This window comes from Rhineura floridana, chromosome 12, assembly GCF_030035675.1.
Source record: "Rhineura floridana isolate rRhiFlo1 chromosome 12, rRhiFlo1.hap2, whole genome shotgun sequence".
In the NCBI taxonomy this organism is placed as follows: domain Eukaryota; kingdom Metazoa; phylum Chordata; class Lepidosauria; order Squamata; family Rhineuridae; genus Rhineura; species Rhineura floridana.
Window position 1 is genome coordinate 25,495,675 of NC_084491.1, and position 17,152 is coordinate 25,512,826.

Consider the following 17,152-nt stretch of genomic DNA (forward strand, 5'->3'; position numbering starts at 1 on the left):
CAGCAGTCTCCCCTCCTGTGGTTTCCAGCAGCTAGTATTCAGAGGCACACCACCTGACAGTGGAGGAGGAGCATAGCCATAATGGCTAGTAGCCATTTATAGCCTTATCCTCCATGTGCAGTATCTTATGGAGCTTGTTTATGTCCTGGATTCCACACCGACTCTTCTGCAAGCTTTTCTTTCCAGGCTCTTTTCCCTGACACATGAAGTTCAGGAGTATTGGTCACAGGCAGAGTGCCTTACTCTATGAGTCAGAGGCCCTGGAAGGCTAATGAGTAAGGGCTATGTCACCTCACTGCCCCACAGACAGCCGCAGCCTCATTCCAAAGTTCTGAGCAGCTGCAATTCCATCGCCTGTGGGAGTGAGGATACAGCAGAGCTCTGGCCTGTGGCGCCTGCACCCTCTGGGCAAGGAGTTGTAAACCAACCCAGCATTTGTGCCAGGAACAGAATACTTTCCCTGCTCCCACTGGGGCCATCTCTTGTTCCTGGGAGAGAAGCAAACTGCTGGGATTCACAGATCATCTCTATAGAGTGCCTGACCTCTCCCACAGACAGGGAAGAGAGGCACAAATCCCTGTTCTGCCTTTATCCTTCCTCTACAAAAACTAGTCAACAGCCTTGCTGGAAAGAAGGAGCAACAACCTCCTTCTCCGGTCACCAAAAATTACTCTCACAGCCATGAAGCCTCTCTTTTTCTTCTCCATTTGCCAGGGCTGACCCACGTTTTGCAGCCTGAGGCGAAGGACAAGATGGCGCCCTCCCTCCCATTCTACCTATAGAATGCAAGTGGACTGGCAGTTGCTCCAACACTGTCAACCAGGATAGTGTCCTCCACAGCAACTGAGGGCAGCAGACTAGCTTAGGGAGAATAGCAGGGAAATGCCACCCCACCCCCAGTATCCATTCCCTGAGGCAGATGCCTCACTCTACCCAACTGCAGTGTTGGCCCTGCCATTTGCTGCCCCTCCCATTCATTTTGTATTGATCTCCAGCAGCTACTACAGATATCAAGGAGCGTGAGCAGTGCATGGGTGCTGCTATTATATTTTCCTTGAATATCCTGAATAACTACATGTTTGGCTTTCAATTAAAAAAAAAAAGACTTTTGGAGCTTGGAGCACTAGCTGGCCTCTGGTTTGTTTGTGGTCCCCAGTGGACACTCTTGTGTTGTTCTTTTCGGATCCACCACTTAGCAGTCCTATCAAGAAAATGTCATTTATAGGCCTGTTTTCCTGCCTGCAGAGATGTCGCATACCCGTGGCTATAGTAAAGCCAGGAACTAACAGGAGACTGGACAGAGACATAGCTCTTCCAAGTGTTCTTCCTGCAGCCAAGGAAGGAAATCTTGTCGGAGGCTGCAGTGGGAGCCAAACCACATTCCAAAGGACTGGAGAACAGAAATCTGAATGGAACAGAGAAGTTCACTGGGGGGCAACCAGGGCTGTGGAGTCGGTACGCCAAACCTTCAACTCCGACTCCAACTCCTCTATTTTTCCACTGTCTGACTCCGACTCCAACTCCTCTATTTTTCTACTGTCCAACTCCAACTCCACCCAAAATTGCTTCTTGTCAATCAAAATTTATTTGGAAGTCAGAGTCAGTACATTTCTAGCGACTCCGACTCCGACTCCACCCAAAATTGCTCCCGACTCCACCCAAAATTGCTCCCGACTCCACCCAAAATTGCTCCCGACTCCGACTCCATGACTCCGACTCCACAGCCCTGGGGGCAACTCTACATTTAAAAGCAGCGCATACAAAAATGCCAGCATTCTCCTGTCCCTCACAGGGCAGGGTCCTATGATTCAGGTTGTGTAGGGCCACATTCACACTGTACTTTTATTTCACTGTTATTAACAGTCATGGCTTCCCCAAAAGAATCCTGAGAAGTGTAGTTTGTTGAAGGGTGCTGAGAGTTGTTAGGAGACTCCTATTCTCACAGAGCTACAGTTTTCGGAGTGGTTTAACAGTCAGTCCCTCTTCCCAGAGAAGTCTGGGAATTGCAGGCCTGTGAGAGGAGTCTCCTAACAAAGCTCAGTACCCTTAACAAATTACAGTTCCTGGGATTCTTTGGAGGAAGCCGTAACTGTTTAAAGTGGAATTCTAGTGGAATAAATGTATGGTGTGAACATGGTCTAGTTCTGCACATAAATTTGCTAAACTAATTGATAGGCTCCTACAGAGCAGACAGCTCCACTACTAGATAATGATGACCCCTTAAGACAAACACTGAAAGGGCAGATAAAAGTATCAGTGAATTATATTTAAACAGGAATGCATTGGAAAGAAGAAACTAGGAATGCAACCATATCATGACCACATCCAGAAGGCTCCATTTTTAGGGCCTGTCTTTGGAGGCTGGTACATGGAATTCTGGAGCCTTTCTTATAAACACGTTTCTAGTCAAGATTATCTCTGCGTAAGGGGGAAGGAGGGGAAATACGTACATTGTCATGTCAGAATTATGGCACAAGCGCCAGTTCTGTTGCCAGAACACATCAAGAAGTCAGCACACAACTCTTACAGGAAATTATCTCTGCATGTGGAAAGCGTCATCGAGTCTGTAAGGCCCACAGCAAAGCTAAGCATAGAGGCCTGGTAAAGTAGCCTAGAGATCTGCTAGTGTGAGCCCATGTGATGTGGTGCAGCAGCTAGAGTGTCAGAGTAGGACTAGGGAGGCCCAGGTTCAAATCCCCACTGGCTTGTATCCAATGCTAGCCTTACTCCAAGTAGACGCATTGAACTTGCTACCTGGCCAAGTTCAAGGTTCTGGTTTTGGTGTACAAAGCCCTATTACAGCTTGAGACCAGGATACCCGAAAGCCTGTCTTATCCCTTATATACCCAGTTGATCACTGCGTTCTGTAGGTGAGGCCCTTCTGCAGATCTTATCAGGAAGTCCGTTCTGCACAACATAGGAAACGGACCTTTAGTGTGGCGGCACCTAACCTGTGGAATTCCCTCCCCTTAAATATTAGACAGGCACCATCTCTGTTATCTTTTCGGCGTCTATTGAAGACCCTCCTCTTTCAAAAAGCCTTTTAAGTTGAGACCTATCCCAGTCTGTGTCTGTGTTGGAATTGCTTTTTAATATGTTCTTAAACCTTTTTAAAAAATGTTTTTAATCTTAGACGATGTTTTTAAACCTTTTTTTAAGAAACGTTTTTAAAGATGTTTTGTTTTAATGTGTTTTAAAGTTTGTTTTTATGATGTTTTAAAGTTTTCAGTGCTTTTGTTTCCCACCCTGGGCTCCTGAGGGGAGGAAGGGCGGGATTATAAGTCAAATAATAAATAAATAAATAAACTTAATGACCATGACCAACTTGGGCTCATTAGTTCCAATGGGTCTACTTGGAGTAAAACTTACTTGGCTCTAACCCACTATCTCTCAGATTCACTTAACTCAGGAAGGCCAGCCCTACCATTAGGCAGAGTGAGGCAATCACTTATAGCTGCAGATGATGGCAGGCCACAACAGCAGGTCCTCTGCTGAGCCCCCCCACATGTATCTGTTATCGGGGTGCAGGACAGGCCATTGAGCACCTGTGTGTGTCACACAGCCTGTTCTGCATCCCCATAACTAACCTGCTGTCCTCAGTTGCCAATATCGAAATAAGGTTCAACCACCAGCCAGCTGGCTGTTGTACAAAGAACGGAGGAGACACTATCTTGTCCTTCACTACACGCAGCAAAATGTCTTGGCCTGACCCTGCTCACAGGATTGTTGTTAGGATAAAATGTAGAGAGGGGAATCATGTATGCTGTCTTGTTCCTTGAAGAAAAGGTGGGGCATACATGTAACATTTATTTACTTATTTGTTAAATTTCTATCCAGCCCTTCCTCGCAGAAGGAGCCCAGGGCAACAAACAAGCGATAAAACACTAAAAACATCTTATAAACAATTCCAACTAGGGTTGCCAGGTCAGAAGCATCCCAAACTCTGAGATTTCAAGGGTAAGCCCTGGTGATGTCACGGGGGCAAGTTGTAGTGATGTCACAGTCCAAGTGATGTCATTGAGCATGATACATTAAGCATCAACCACAGTTGCTTGGAGTATACAATTCAAACAAAAACATTTCTCTGACTGGAAATTAAGATAGAAATCTTAGCTAAAAGATAGAGCCTGGGTAGGGAGCAATTTAATCTAGCCTACTTGCTTCTGACAAGAAGGATTTAAGTGCCCTCAGGGTCGGCCAGTCACCAGAAGGCCATTGTAGGAAGAAAGGAGCCTAGTGTTGTGGAGATGTTAGATAGGAGCACTCAGGAGTAAAGACAGATGCCCCTGAAGGCTGCAATTCTAAACACACTTACTAAGCCCCATATAACTCAATAGGACTTACTTCTGAATAGTTATGGTTTGGATTGTGCTGTTGGTAAAGCTTGACTAGGGTTCCTCTACAAAGATATCCATATTAAAGCAGGGTCGCCAACCCCCTGCCTGGAATGCCCTGCCTGTACCTTTTCACATGGCTCCTCCAAACTTCTTTAGAACTCACTCTGACAGCCAACCCAATTCCAGTGAATAATAATTGAAAGAAAGAAAACACACATGGTTTGATCTACTTTCACAGGCAGCAGCTTGGAAACAACAACAATTGCAGCCACACTTCCCAGTATGTGAATTCTCTTTTACCACTATTGGGCAAGAAACAAACTGTCATGCAACCAACCAGGTGCATCATCAGTGGGTTTAAGGGGGTTGAGCTGACCACATAGAACCACTGTTGTTGCTTCTATAGATGTAAGGGAGTGAGGTTAATGGTAAATGAAATGGAAACAGAAAAAGAAAAGACAGTGATGATTTCCTAAACGCAATACCATACCAATCATAACAAAATTCCTATGAGTAAGACAGAAAACTCTGCATCCTCACAACCAGTCAGGATTCCTAACCAAAAACCAAAACTAAAAATATCCTGACAGCCAGTCAGCCAAGCTCACAGAAATTCCCATGCACCACAACCTGACCCAGAGGCTGCAGTTAGTGCAGAATGCTATGGCATGATTGCTGACAAGAGTGAGACCCTATCAGCACATAATACCTCTGCACTGGTTGCCGATTTGCTACCAGGCCAAGTTCAAGGTGTGCTTTCCATGTTACAGGTGCCACACAGTACTTCTTCTGCTCTTGTAAGAAATCAGTCCTTTAGTGTGGCAGCACCTACACACTGGAACTCCCTGCCTATTGACATTAGGCAGACACCTTCATTGTACTCTTTTTAGCACCTGCTGAAAACATTTTTGTTTAGGCAAAGCTACCCAGGCAGGTAGAATCTATTGTGTTTTTTATCTGTTTTTAACTCATTGTCAGCTTTATTATTCTGAATGTTTTTAAATACCTGTCTTTAACTGTTTTTGCGAATAATTTTATTGTTTTAATTCCTTCTATAAACTACTTTGAGATTTTTACTCAATAAAGCAGTATATAAATGTTGTAAATAAAATACACAAATAAATGTTGGAGTCATTGTGGCCCTTGGGTCTCTTTCCACTTTTAGGAACAAAGGAATCTACCTTATACCAACTCAGGCCATTTGATACCATCAAGCTCAGTACTGATAACATGGATTAGCATTGGCTCTCCAGGATTCCAGGCAATGGTCTTTTCCGAAATTGAATTCTGGACCTTTGCATGCAAAGCATATGCGCTGCCACTGACCTACAGCCCTTTCCCTGTTTAAAAAGGTCTCTTTTTAAATTGTTCTTTTCAATTCATTAATGAATGCACAGCATACCTAGGGCAGATCCACATCATTCATTTAAAGCACATTAAACACACATTTGAAGCACAAGAATCCCACCACAGGATCATGGGAACTGTAGTTTGTTAATGGTAGTGGGAACAATGACTGTGAGGGGGAAAGTACACTTCCCTGATTCTTTAGGGGAACTCATGCACTTTAAAAGCGAGTTGAATGTGCTTTAAATGTATTGCATGGATCTACTTAATAAACATTGCCTGCATGTAAATCGTTTTATTTAATTTTTTAAAATAGAAATGAGCTATAAAGTTTACTGGGTGACCATGGACTACTCACCATCTCTCAGCCTAATCTGCCCCTCAGGATAAAAACAACAGAGGAGAACCATGACCACCAAAGGAAGAAGGGCACACTTAAAATGTAGAAGAAGTAATAATGTACAACCATAGTGTGAAATCAAATACTTATAGGGACACAGTATGAAGAAATATTTATATAAGCATGACTGTCAAAGATGTTTATTATTTACACAACCTGTAAAGATATTTGTAGTGCAATCCTATGATTATTACTCAGAAGCAAGTCCCAATGTATTCAATGGGACTTATTCAAACAGGGAAGCATGCACAGAACTGCAGCCTCAAGTGATAAGGAACACCAGAGCTTGGAAAAGTTACTTTTTTGAACTATAACTCCCATCAGCCCAATCCAGTGGCCATGCTGGCTGGGGCTGATGGGAGTTGTAGTTTACAAAAGTAACTTTTCCAAGCTCTGCACTCACCCGACCCAAAATTCAGAATCATGCCACTTTAACCTGTTTTGCAACTGTTTATACTTTTTATGGTTATTGGATTTTAAAGGGATTTATTTCTTGTTGTGAGCTGCCTTGGTTTCCAAGTGGCAATCCTACCTCACAGGGTTGTTGGGAAGACTCCATATACACACATACACTGGAGATGTAAAAATACATAGACCCCATATAATAGTTTATTGTCAAAACCAGTTGGTTATTGCAGAACATTTTTTAAAAATCAGTACTAGTTTCCTACATAATAAAAGCAGTGATACCTACGTAAGCCTTGCCTAATTGCTTTAAAAAAAGGATTGGAGTGGGAGAGAAAGATTTATAACACAAGCACAATCCTTTGCTATGTTCACTCAAAAGTCCCATTAATTTACAGCACAATCCTAATCATGCCTACTCAAAAGTAAGTCCTATTGAATTCAATGGAGTTTACTCCGGGTATGTGGGATAAGCATTGCAGCTTTACTCCCAGAACAGCAAGTATTGGATTAAAGCTTCATATTGGAAAGGTTTTCAAAACATTGCCCTCTTCAACAGCCCAGGAAAAATTAAATTTGTTGGACTCTTGCACACAAGAGAAAACAAGACTTTTGGTATTCCTGAAAGCTATATACTTACTCAATTTATGAGATTTTCAGATAAACAGGATAAAACAACAGTTTTCTACCTTTGCAGTGGGGTCTAGGCCCAGAAATCCCTTGTCAATCACAATCCTGACTTCACTTATTGGCTACAAACCTGAAAGGGTGGGATTAGAGCAGGCAGCTAAGAGATCATCCCACAGAAGGTGCGGGGAGGGGCTGACGTTTTGGTGTATATCTCATGAACCAGACCACCTAGAAACTTAATATTTTTAAAAATGAAAGCTGAGAGTCTGGAGATTCAGCTGACTCACCCAGAGAGAATCCCAAAAATGCAGAGTTTCCAGGCAAAAACAGAACACCTGGCAACCCTAACTCCAACACAGATGCAGCCTAAGATAAGGTCTCTGCTTAAAAGGCTGGTTGAAAGAGGGTCTTCAACAGGTACCAAAAAGACAACAGAGCCTGTCTAACATTTAAGGGGAGAAAATTCCAAGGGGTAGATGCCAAAACACTGTTTCCTACATTGTGAAGAACAGACCTCCTGATGAGATGGTATCTGCAGGAGGCCCTCACCTGCAGGGCGCAGTGATCAACTGGGTATAAAAGGGGGGAGAGATGATCTTTCAGGTATCCTAGTCTCAAGCTGTATAGGGCTTTATGGGATCTCATCAATATTAGGGTCAATTTCTCCTGACATTCTTGCAAGGTAGCTGTCAGGTTCTTGCAGCAAAATGCATGCAAACCTTAAGCAAACCCCTTGATAGTAAGAACATTTGGTAACTAGCTAACTTGAATTTAAATTCAGTACTTGTAGTCTCTGCTCCCATTCTAGTGACATACGACAAAACAACCATCAGCATCAAAGGACACATGAAGCTTATTTAATAAGAACCAGATAAACCCTGCAGGCCTCGCAAGGATAAGCTGCGTATACAGAGACCTGCTTTGGGGGCAGTTCACACTTGGCGGTTGGGAGCACTTTGGGCATATTTTTACCTAGCTAAAATATGCACTATTTCCCCCTGACAGAATCCCATGGCATCATATGAAGGCATATGACGCAGCAACTTTCTAGCCTAAGCTGATCAGACTCTGGTCATTGTTCTGGATGGGGCACTGCCTGTTAAACCTACGCTTACTGCTTTGAATTCCAGGAGGAATGTAAATTACTAAATTTTAAAAATAGGCCCAGGTGAGGAAGCAAACATGCCTTTCTCAGCTACTCCATCTTATGTACGTCAATAAATCCAACATTCTACACAATTCAAGATGTAAATAATAGATCAATAAGGTTATGCATGAGGACCTGTCTGTCCCCTCCTGGGAATCAATATTAATACAGAGATGAATTACCCTGAGTGGTGGAACTAAGAAATATATGCACACACCCCTGGTCAAAAATCATTGCACAAATTGCAGGCAAGAACTATAATGTCTAGTGAGGAAAGACTTTATACCTTTTTCCCACTATAGTCCTACTTTCCAATTACTTTTAAAAATGTGTTCCAAGGTCTACACATAACATGGGTAGCTTTAATATCACAGATTTTCTTTGAAAATGCTGTACGTGCACACTTTGGCCCCCTTTTGTTCTATAGCCACATTCTGTTAAAATAAAATAAATATTAAATTTTGGCACAAATAACTTGCCTCCTGGACTGGTACAATTTTTGTTCTAGTCCAGTCCCTGTGCCTTTAAAAGCTGTGTGGCAGGCAGCAATTCAACAGGATAAGCTTTCCTCCAGCATGCAGACACACTGATGGGAAAGCTTCACTCACTAAATTTCTGCTCATCAGAAGTCTAGGAAACTTGTCAGTGGAAAAAAAAAATTGGCAACGTTACTTGGGGTTGAAAATACCAGTACCACGATGAGGCTTGCAACAGAACTGACAGAGCTTCCAAAAGTGACACCTTGTGTGGAAGCCAATGACTGCAGGTGGAATCAGAGCCATGCCCATATCTTTCCACACACAAAGTGGGGGATCAGCCTATATCAATCAGCCTGTGAGAACCACCATCCTGCTCTCAAGCATGGGCTTGGCCCCTTGCATCATACCCCTGCAGGAATTATTGGTTTTTTAGGACTCTGTCCCCAATGTGGTGGGAGAAAAGTGTGCGGTTTGTAAATCTGCAGCAAGGATCTCAATGCGCCAGAACTTGAGATTGGCCCCACAGCAGGACAAACTTCTCAAGCAGATACACTCTTTGGGTGAAAAGAGCAAAGAGTCTCATGGCATATTCACCCCTAGTCCTCATACCAAACTACCACAACCCAGCCTAATTATTGCTGTTGTTGTTATCTATATTTATTAGTCGCTTTCCTTGCAAATCAACCCAAAGCCATTTACAACAGTAAGATTAAAACCAATTATAACAAACCCATTAAAACAACAAACGCAACGCAACCTAAAACAGATTAGTACAAATACAGACAGGTCTTGAAAGAGCTGCCACATTAAAAGAGGTCGTTGATACCTAAAGCCCTTCAAATTGAGGGCCAAAAACCAAGTTAAAAAGGAAGTTTTTTGTCTAGCACCCAAAAATAGATAATGATGGTGCACTGGGGAGAACACTCCACAAGCAGAGAGCCCCCACTGAAAAGACCCATTCTCTTGTCACCACCCTCCACCCTCCACACCTCCCTCAGAGGGGGCACACAGAGAAGGACCTCAGATGAAGAACACAGGGTCCCAAGCACATGCCATTGAAACCACTGACTATTGCTTCCCTGTTTTACCTCTCTTTCGGCTACCTTTCCCTTTCTCTGTTATTCCCTGTTCTCATAGTCCTCTTATAAAGCTTTTTCCAAAGGAGCAGCTGAGTTAACCTGCTGCAGCAAAAGCACACAAAGTCTAGCACATTTATTTTGGCATAAGCTTTCATGGACTCAAGCCTACTTCATCAGATGCCTTCAGTGTTATCCTGCCTTGCAGACTAAAATGTGTTAGACTTTGAGGTGCCGCAGGATTCTGTAATGTGTGATGTACATATATTGTTTATCATTTCAAATTTCTAACTTGCCCTTCTTCCCCAAAGGGGAGTCCAATAACAAAATGACATAAAAACCATTTAAAACAGCTCTACATTGCAGCCAGAAGTATAATATGAGCAGTGGAAAAAACTTCATAGAACTATCGGCCAAGAAGCCTGGATAAATGGAGGGGGGAATCTTTATATTTCTTGAGAGCAACTAAAGAAGGGGACTGCCTAATTTGCCTTGGGAGAAAGTTCCATAACCTCGGTGCCACTACCAAAAATGCCCTGTCTGTATTCTACATATACTCCTACTGATGGGATGACAAACAAGGTCTCTCCCCTAGATCACAGATTTTGGGTTGGATGGTACAGACAAAGGCATTCTTTTTTGTACCTGGGTCTCAAGTCATTTAGTTAGTTGTATACTACAACTAACACCATGAATTGCGCTTGGTAGCTCACAAACAGCCAGTGCAGCGTCTGGAGGATAGGAGTGATATGCTTTACCTAACTTTGCTTAGGGCTCTCTAGACTGGTGGGATTTTTTGCAGGTTTATTCTACAACATGGCATTGGCACAATAGTGGTACATTAGCGGTGGATTTATACACCACACATCATTCCGCTTTATTAGTTGTTCTGTGATACTTCTCCAATGTTTCCAAAACCCCAGAACATTAGTGGTGCATTAAAAGTTACAAGATTTCAGTAGGAAGTTATACGACATTTACTGACTGAAAACAAAGCAGTATGTTCTCCGCAAACCTTCTGCAGGTGCAAACAATATTGAAAGTAAATAAATAAATAAAGTAGGACTGTGTATAACCACCCCAATAGCATCATGAGCACAAATCATCATGAATGCAGTTTAAAGGATGTCTGGATGGGCCCACAGAATAGCCACAGAGGGTGTTTTTTTTGCCTTACATTGACCCCTCATTTATATACACACACAGAGCCAGTCTTTATGCATACCTCCAACTGAGACTAACACTGAAGAAATAGACTCTTGCTTGTGGAACCATATACCACAATTACCCTGTTAAGCCTTGAAGATGCCACAAGACTCCACTGTGTTTGCTGAGGCAAACTAACGAAGCTACTCTGCCTCTCTCTAGTGAGTCACACAAGGCAATTCCAAAATGTTGGACCAAAAGACCCAAATGCAAGGGGACAACCTAAGTGCCAGTAATGTCTCTGAGATGGAGGTAGAGGTGGGACACTCAAGACTCAGGCAAATGTCCTGTTGAAGCACTTTTTTGGCCAGTAAGTGATCTTAATATCCCATCTACACTCAGAGTAGACCCAAGGGGAGGAGAGAGGAAAGGGCCTTACTAGCATCATCTAGCAACAGTGGCATTACCTTGCAGCAGCGATGACTTCCTGTTAATTCAACTTCTTAAATTACTGCACCATTGCCTAGCCTAGCAGCACAAGATATGAGGTTGCCTCCTACCGAGTCAGATCACTGGTCCATCCAGCCCAGTATGGTCTACTCAAACAGACAGCCACACAGGAATACAGGAAGCCACCTCCTATCAAGCGACACCATTGGTCTGTCTTGCTCAGCATTGTCTACACTGACTGGCAGCAGCTCTCCAGGTTTTCAGTGAAGGGCGCCTCTCTCCCAGCTCTACCTGGGAATATGGAGAATTGGACCTGGGTCCTTCTGCAGGCAAAACAAATGCTCTACCTCTGAGCCACAGCTCTTCCAGGCAGCTCTACAGGGTCTCACGCAGAGAGACTTTCCCCATCAGCTACTGCCTGAAATCCTTTTAGCCAGAGATGACGGGATCAAACCCACAACCTTCTGAATGCAAAAGCACATGTTCTGCCACTGAGCTATGGCCCTTCCCCAAGAAGAGAGTTAGGGCAACCTCCCCAACATTAACTTATTACTGAATTATACCATGGCTCTTACCTTCTTCCAGTTCGGTGGGGGCTTTGTCCTTTTCTGCAGGGTTCAGCCTTCCTTGGTGTTCAGGAATCTCCTTGCCCAAGGTCACTTTCTCCCCCTCCCGGCCTTCTGGGTCCTCTTCATCCACCTCCCCTAAGAAGCCTTTCAAGAACTCCTCGATTTCATGGTCGGTCAGCACCGACTGTGCCTCCACCCGGGCAGGGCTGGGAGGGCACAGAAGCCCCACCAGTAGGCAGAGCAGCGGCAGCGGGCAACCAGTTCCCATCACTGCTGACAGGCAGACCGTCCGGTGTATTTGAGGTTGGGTCTATTTGGGGAGGGCACAGAGAAATCGTTAGATAACTGTTCTCATCCGTTGCAGGGTCCTCTGGACTACTGGAGAAGGAGGGTCCAGCGTGGGATGGTGGACTGCTCCTCTCTAAGGAGGGAGGGGAACCACAGGCAATTTCGCTTTTAAATTGAGGAGGGTCAAGTCAAGCAGGCTGCTTTGCTGGTGGGAAGGGCTGTCTGGAAGAAGGAGAGGGAGCTTGCTGGGGGGGCTGAAAGGGGGGAGACTGGCAGCAGCTTTTCGGGGGTGGGGGATTTGAGGGAAGTGGAAAGAGGAGGGTTAAACCAAGGGGCTCCCCCCTGGCTGCAGTAAGGGATCGGCCCGTCAGCGGCTCCCCTCTGAGCGGAATAGGGGTTTGCCAGTCCGAGAAGAGGAACTCTCAGCTGGGGAAAAGCGCTGTGCCGGCGGCGAAGGAGCGGCGTCTAATCGAGACCCGAAGCGCCTGCGGTTTCCGTGACGGCGTTTGAAGCCGCCGCGGAGGAGGCAGCGAGCCAGCGAAGACGAGCCAGCCAGGCAGACACGAGGAGGAAGAGGCGCTCCGCCACCCCACCGACGGCAGCGACCAAAGCCCAGGCGGTCCTTAGGCGAGCAGCAAAGAGGTGGGGGACGAAGATGGCCCGGATCGCCCTCCGGCGGCTGCTGTTCCCTCTCAGCGTCTGGCAAGACTCGTCTCCGCCGCTTTCCTGCCCGCCCCTGCGGAGATCGCTGGAAAAACTAAACGGGGGGGGGGAGTGAGCGGAGCTCTCTTGATCGCGGAGCTCTCTTGTTCGCGGTTTCTCCGGCTTTTCTCGAACCTCCAGCGACTCCTTTTGATCCTGGGCTGGGGAGGGGGAGGAGGAGGAGGAGGGGGGGGAGGCAGGGGCTGGATTGCTACAGGCAGGGAGAGATGGGGGGAAGGGGAGTGGGGGTGATGATGGCGGGGGTGTCGTCGCAAGGCAGTGAGGGTGAGGGGGGCTGCGCGTGGCTGCTGTTGCTCGTGGAGATGGCTGGGCTTGCTGTGTTGCCCCGTCTCCTCTTTCTGAAAAAAATATTTAAAAAAATTTAAAAGTGGGAGTGAAAACGCTTCTGACAGCAGCCGCAGGGAACCTCCTAACCCAGTGAAAAGAAAACCGAGTCGGATCTCCACCCCCAGCCCTTCTCTCTCCTCCTCCCTCCTCCTCATCCCATTTCCAGAAAAGTTGGGTGGATCTGAGGCTGCTTTGATCAGTGCATAGAGAGAACAAGGGCACCATAATAAACAGGATCCCTGCGGGCGGAAGGGGGGCGTCGCTCTCTTCCTTTAAGATCTGCGGCCCCCGCAAGATCACCAAGACCTGAGGATCACCAAGTGGCCATTTAAGGCTCGTGTTGGTGGGTACCACAATTTATTATTATCCTTGGAGGAAATGCAATTTTTCTTCCAGGGAGCTCAAGGTGGCTTACGGGGTATTCCCTCGCCTCCATTTTATCTTATAACAACCCTGTGAGGTAGGTTAGGCTGAGAGACAATGAGTGATCTAAACTCGCCCAAGGAGGTGCACAGCTGATGGGGGTTTGTACCCCAGTTTCCCACCCTAACCACTACACCACATTGGCTCTCACAGTGCCAAGGCCAAGAGATTGTGCTGAGGCAGTGTGGCACAGTGGTTAGAGTGTCAGATTAGGACCTGGGAGACCTGGGCTCAAATCCCCACTCAGCTATGAAGCTCACTGGTTGGCCTTGGGCCAGTCACTGCCTCATTATAACCTACCTCACAGGGTTGTTATGAGGATAGAATGTGGAGGGTAAGAACCATGTACCTCATTGAGCTACTTGCAGGAAAGGCCGGGTATAAACGTAATAATTAATACATAAATGGTAACACTCCCCACAAGACAAGGTGCACAGTACCCATGGTTGGTCAAGGTGTTTTGGCACCTGAGGCACAAATGTTCACAAGTGCTTCCCCCCAATAAATCAAGTGTATTAATTTATAAATTAACTAGTTCACAAATTGGCTGCTTGAGGCAGCTGTCAGCTTCCATGAACCCTGCACAATGATTTTTCCACAGCCTTCAAAGCAGGGGTCTTGATTGGCCTGAAAAGCATCTCACAGTTTCCTGTTTGATTCAAAGCTCAGAAGCAGGCTGAATGCATTACCTGGGATTTTGAACATCTCAGTTGGAAATGGACACCTGGGCCCAGTTATTAAATTATGGGGGAAAGGTAGGGGCCCTTTAATGACCACCCCTGTGTATTTCTAAATATAGTAGGTAAGGGGATTGGGACAAAGCATAAGCAGACCAATCCCCCAACCACAAGAACATAAACTGCTTCAGTCATGTCAGAGTATTTGTCCATCTAGCCCAGCAATATTGCCTGCTCTGACTGGCAGCAGCTTTTCAAGGTCTCAGGCAGACCAAGGTCTTTTCCATCCTTTCCCTAATCTTTTTAACTGGAGAATTGAAGCTGGGACCTTCTGTGCTCATTGCAATTCATCCAGGCATTGCCTAGACATATGCACCAAGATCTGATTTGAGGCCACCACTAGGAATGGGGGAGAAATTCAGTTCACATTTAAAGGCAATACATGAACTGCAACAGCCTTCCTTTGAAATGTGCACATCTCTGAATTTTGCAGTGCAGTTCTCCAGCGAATTAATGTGAACAAAAATGCATTTTCTAGGATAAACTGTGCATAAAAATGCATATATTGGTGAAAATAACATACAAAAATACATTATATTTGGGGAAACCGCTTTGCAAAAATGTGTATACTAGACAAAATTGCATACAAAAATGTATTTATTAGGAGAAATTAGCACTAAAATGCTGACATATTTTCATGAGGTTTTTTAAAAATGCAAATTCCTGCAGAAATGTGGAGGCCTGAACTTAAGATTGGAAAGATGAGAATCAAAACTGACAGATGTATCCATTCCTCTTGCACCCATTACATTCTGCTATCCCCTAGGGGTCTTCCTTTACTTAACCATGGGCATCTGGTTCATCACTTAACAGGCATTGTGCAACACATCCTGTCTCCTTCCAAGACAGAATCAGCCACATCGCTATAATTTTGAAGCCCACATCCATTTGCAAAGACTTTGCTTTACTGTGCATTTTGGCCACACTAAGACCACAGGCTGCCATTTTCTTACACACTCTGTCACTAATTGCACGGTTGGACAAAACTACAATTAGAGATGGCATGCACAGAGCTCAGAGCTACATTCCTTGCCAGTGTGGGCATCTATGGCAAAGCTTGTGGCTCCTGGTGGGAGAACACTGGCTACAGAGAAAATTAATTGGGATTCCTGAGCATTAAATAAGAAGCTCCAGTAAGGCTAATGATGGCCTGTGGGATAAAAATCAGGAATGAACTACATCTAGCTCCTGTTTTTAAGCCCTGATGGCCAATCCCACCCCCCTGCAAAACAGTACTGGAAGGGGCTGATTTGCAGCAGAGAAGCAGCAGGTGGGAGGGGAAGCACTTAACCCATCTTTTGCCTCCTGATTTTCCTCTGTAGTTTCTCTATCACCCACATTCTCGATGCTGGTGGTGTTCCCATCCTATATCTGCAGTACAAAACACCTCTGGAACTATGATAGGGAGGGAAGAGGAGCTGGAGGGAAACTGCAGAAGTTAGGGTCCAAGTCGTAAAGATTGTAGCATTGGAAAGGGCCTTGTGCAGTTCAAGGTTTATAATGGATGCAACCAAGGGTAGCGAACCTCAGGCTAGGGGGCCAAATACAGCTCTCCAGGCCTCTCTATCTGGCCCTTGTGACATTCTCAAGACCACTCTGCCTTTCCCCAGGTTACACCCCCTGAGTGTTCTTGCCTGGCTGGAAGATGTCCTTGCAAAGCGCTAATCTCTTTTGCTTGCCTGAATGTAGGATGAAGGTGTGTTTTGCACAACAGTCAGCATCACAGTTTCTCTGCCCACTTTTGCTTCTGACCCCACCCACTACTGACATGTGGCCCATGGGAGGTTGCCAAAGAAGGGATGTGGCCCTTAGGGTGAAAACATTTCCCCACCCCAAACCACAGCATCTCTGACAGATTAAATACCTCCAGCAAAGCAGAAGCCGTCACCTCCCAAGGCAGCCTGTTCTACTGTTCAAACAGTCCTACCATTAGGAAATGTCTCCTAATCTTTAGCCAAAATCGGCTTCCTTGCAATTTCTACCCATTATTCGTTCTAGTCTTGCCCTTCAGAGCAACAGAGAACAAGGCTTAGGCACATGCACTTGTGCCTTCTTTTCCTGCACAATAAGGTCAGAAACATTTGTTTCCAGTTTTAATTAGCTGCAGTTTGTCACCTCATCTGAATTGGAAACTTTAGTTAGTCTTAACCATGGTTTGCCTGGACAAGCTTCAAACCATGGTTTCCGATCTTGGGTTGTTTGGAGAAATCATAGTTAAAACTAACCACAGTTCCCAGTTTGGATTAAACAATGAAATGTGGTTAGTTGAACATGGAAGTGGATGCTTCAGATCTCATGGCTACACTGAAGAAGGAGGGGATAGCAGGCTTGTGCACATAATGCTAAATGATGATTTAGCTCTGAGTCCAAATCAGCCACTGACTACTACTCTTCCTATCACCAAATGTTCTGTCAGCCTCATTCCTTGGATTCATTGCAGCAGCAACACCATATCTGGAAGCTAATTCTTGGACTTAAGACAGTTTAGATTCTGTTTCATGCCTGAGGAATAACCATTCCTTGACTACTTTAAAATTATATACACAGAAATCTAAAACAACAAAATCAACAGACATAAGAACATAAGAAGAGCCTGCTGGATCAGGCCAGTGGCCCATCTAGTCCAGCATCCTGTTCTCACAGTGGCCAACCAGGTGCCTGGGGGAAG

General features: G+C 45.2%; 1 protein-coding gene across 3 annotated transcripts in view; it reads right to left on the reverse strand.

Moving 5' to 3' along the window:
* Nucleotides 1–17,152, reverse strand: part of AEBP1 (AE binding protein 1) — an 86,528-nt gene that overhangs the window by 49,017 nt on the left and 20,359 nt on the right. For all 3 annotated transcript variants that reach the window (XM_061593477.1, XM_061593475.1, XM_061593476.1), the window contains exon 2: nucleotides 11,993–13,335. In XM_061593477.1, coding sequence (XP_061449461.1) covers nucleotides 11,993–12,254 — 262 coding nt within the window. In that variant the 5' untranslated portion in view covers nucleotides 12,255–13,335. The remainder of the gene's footprint in view (nucleotides 1–11,992; nucleotides 13,336–17,152) is intronic.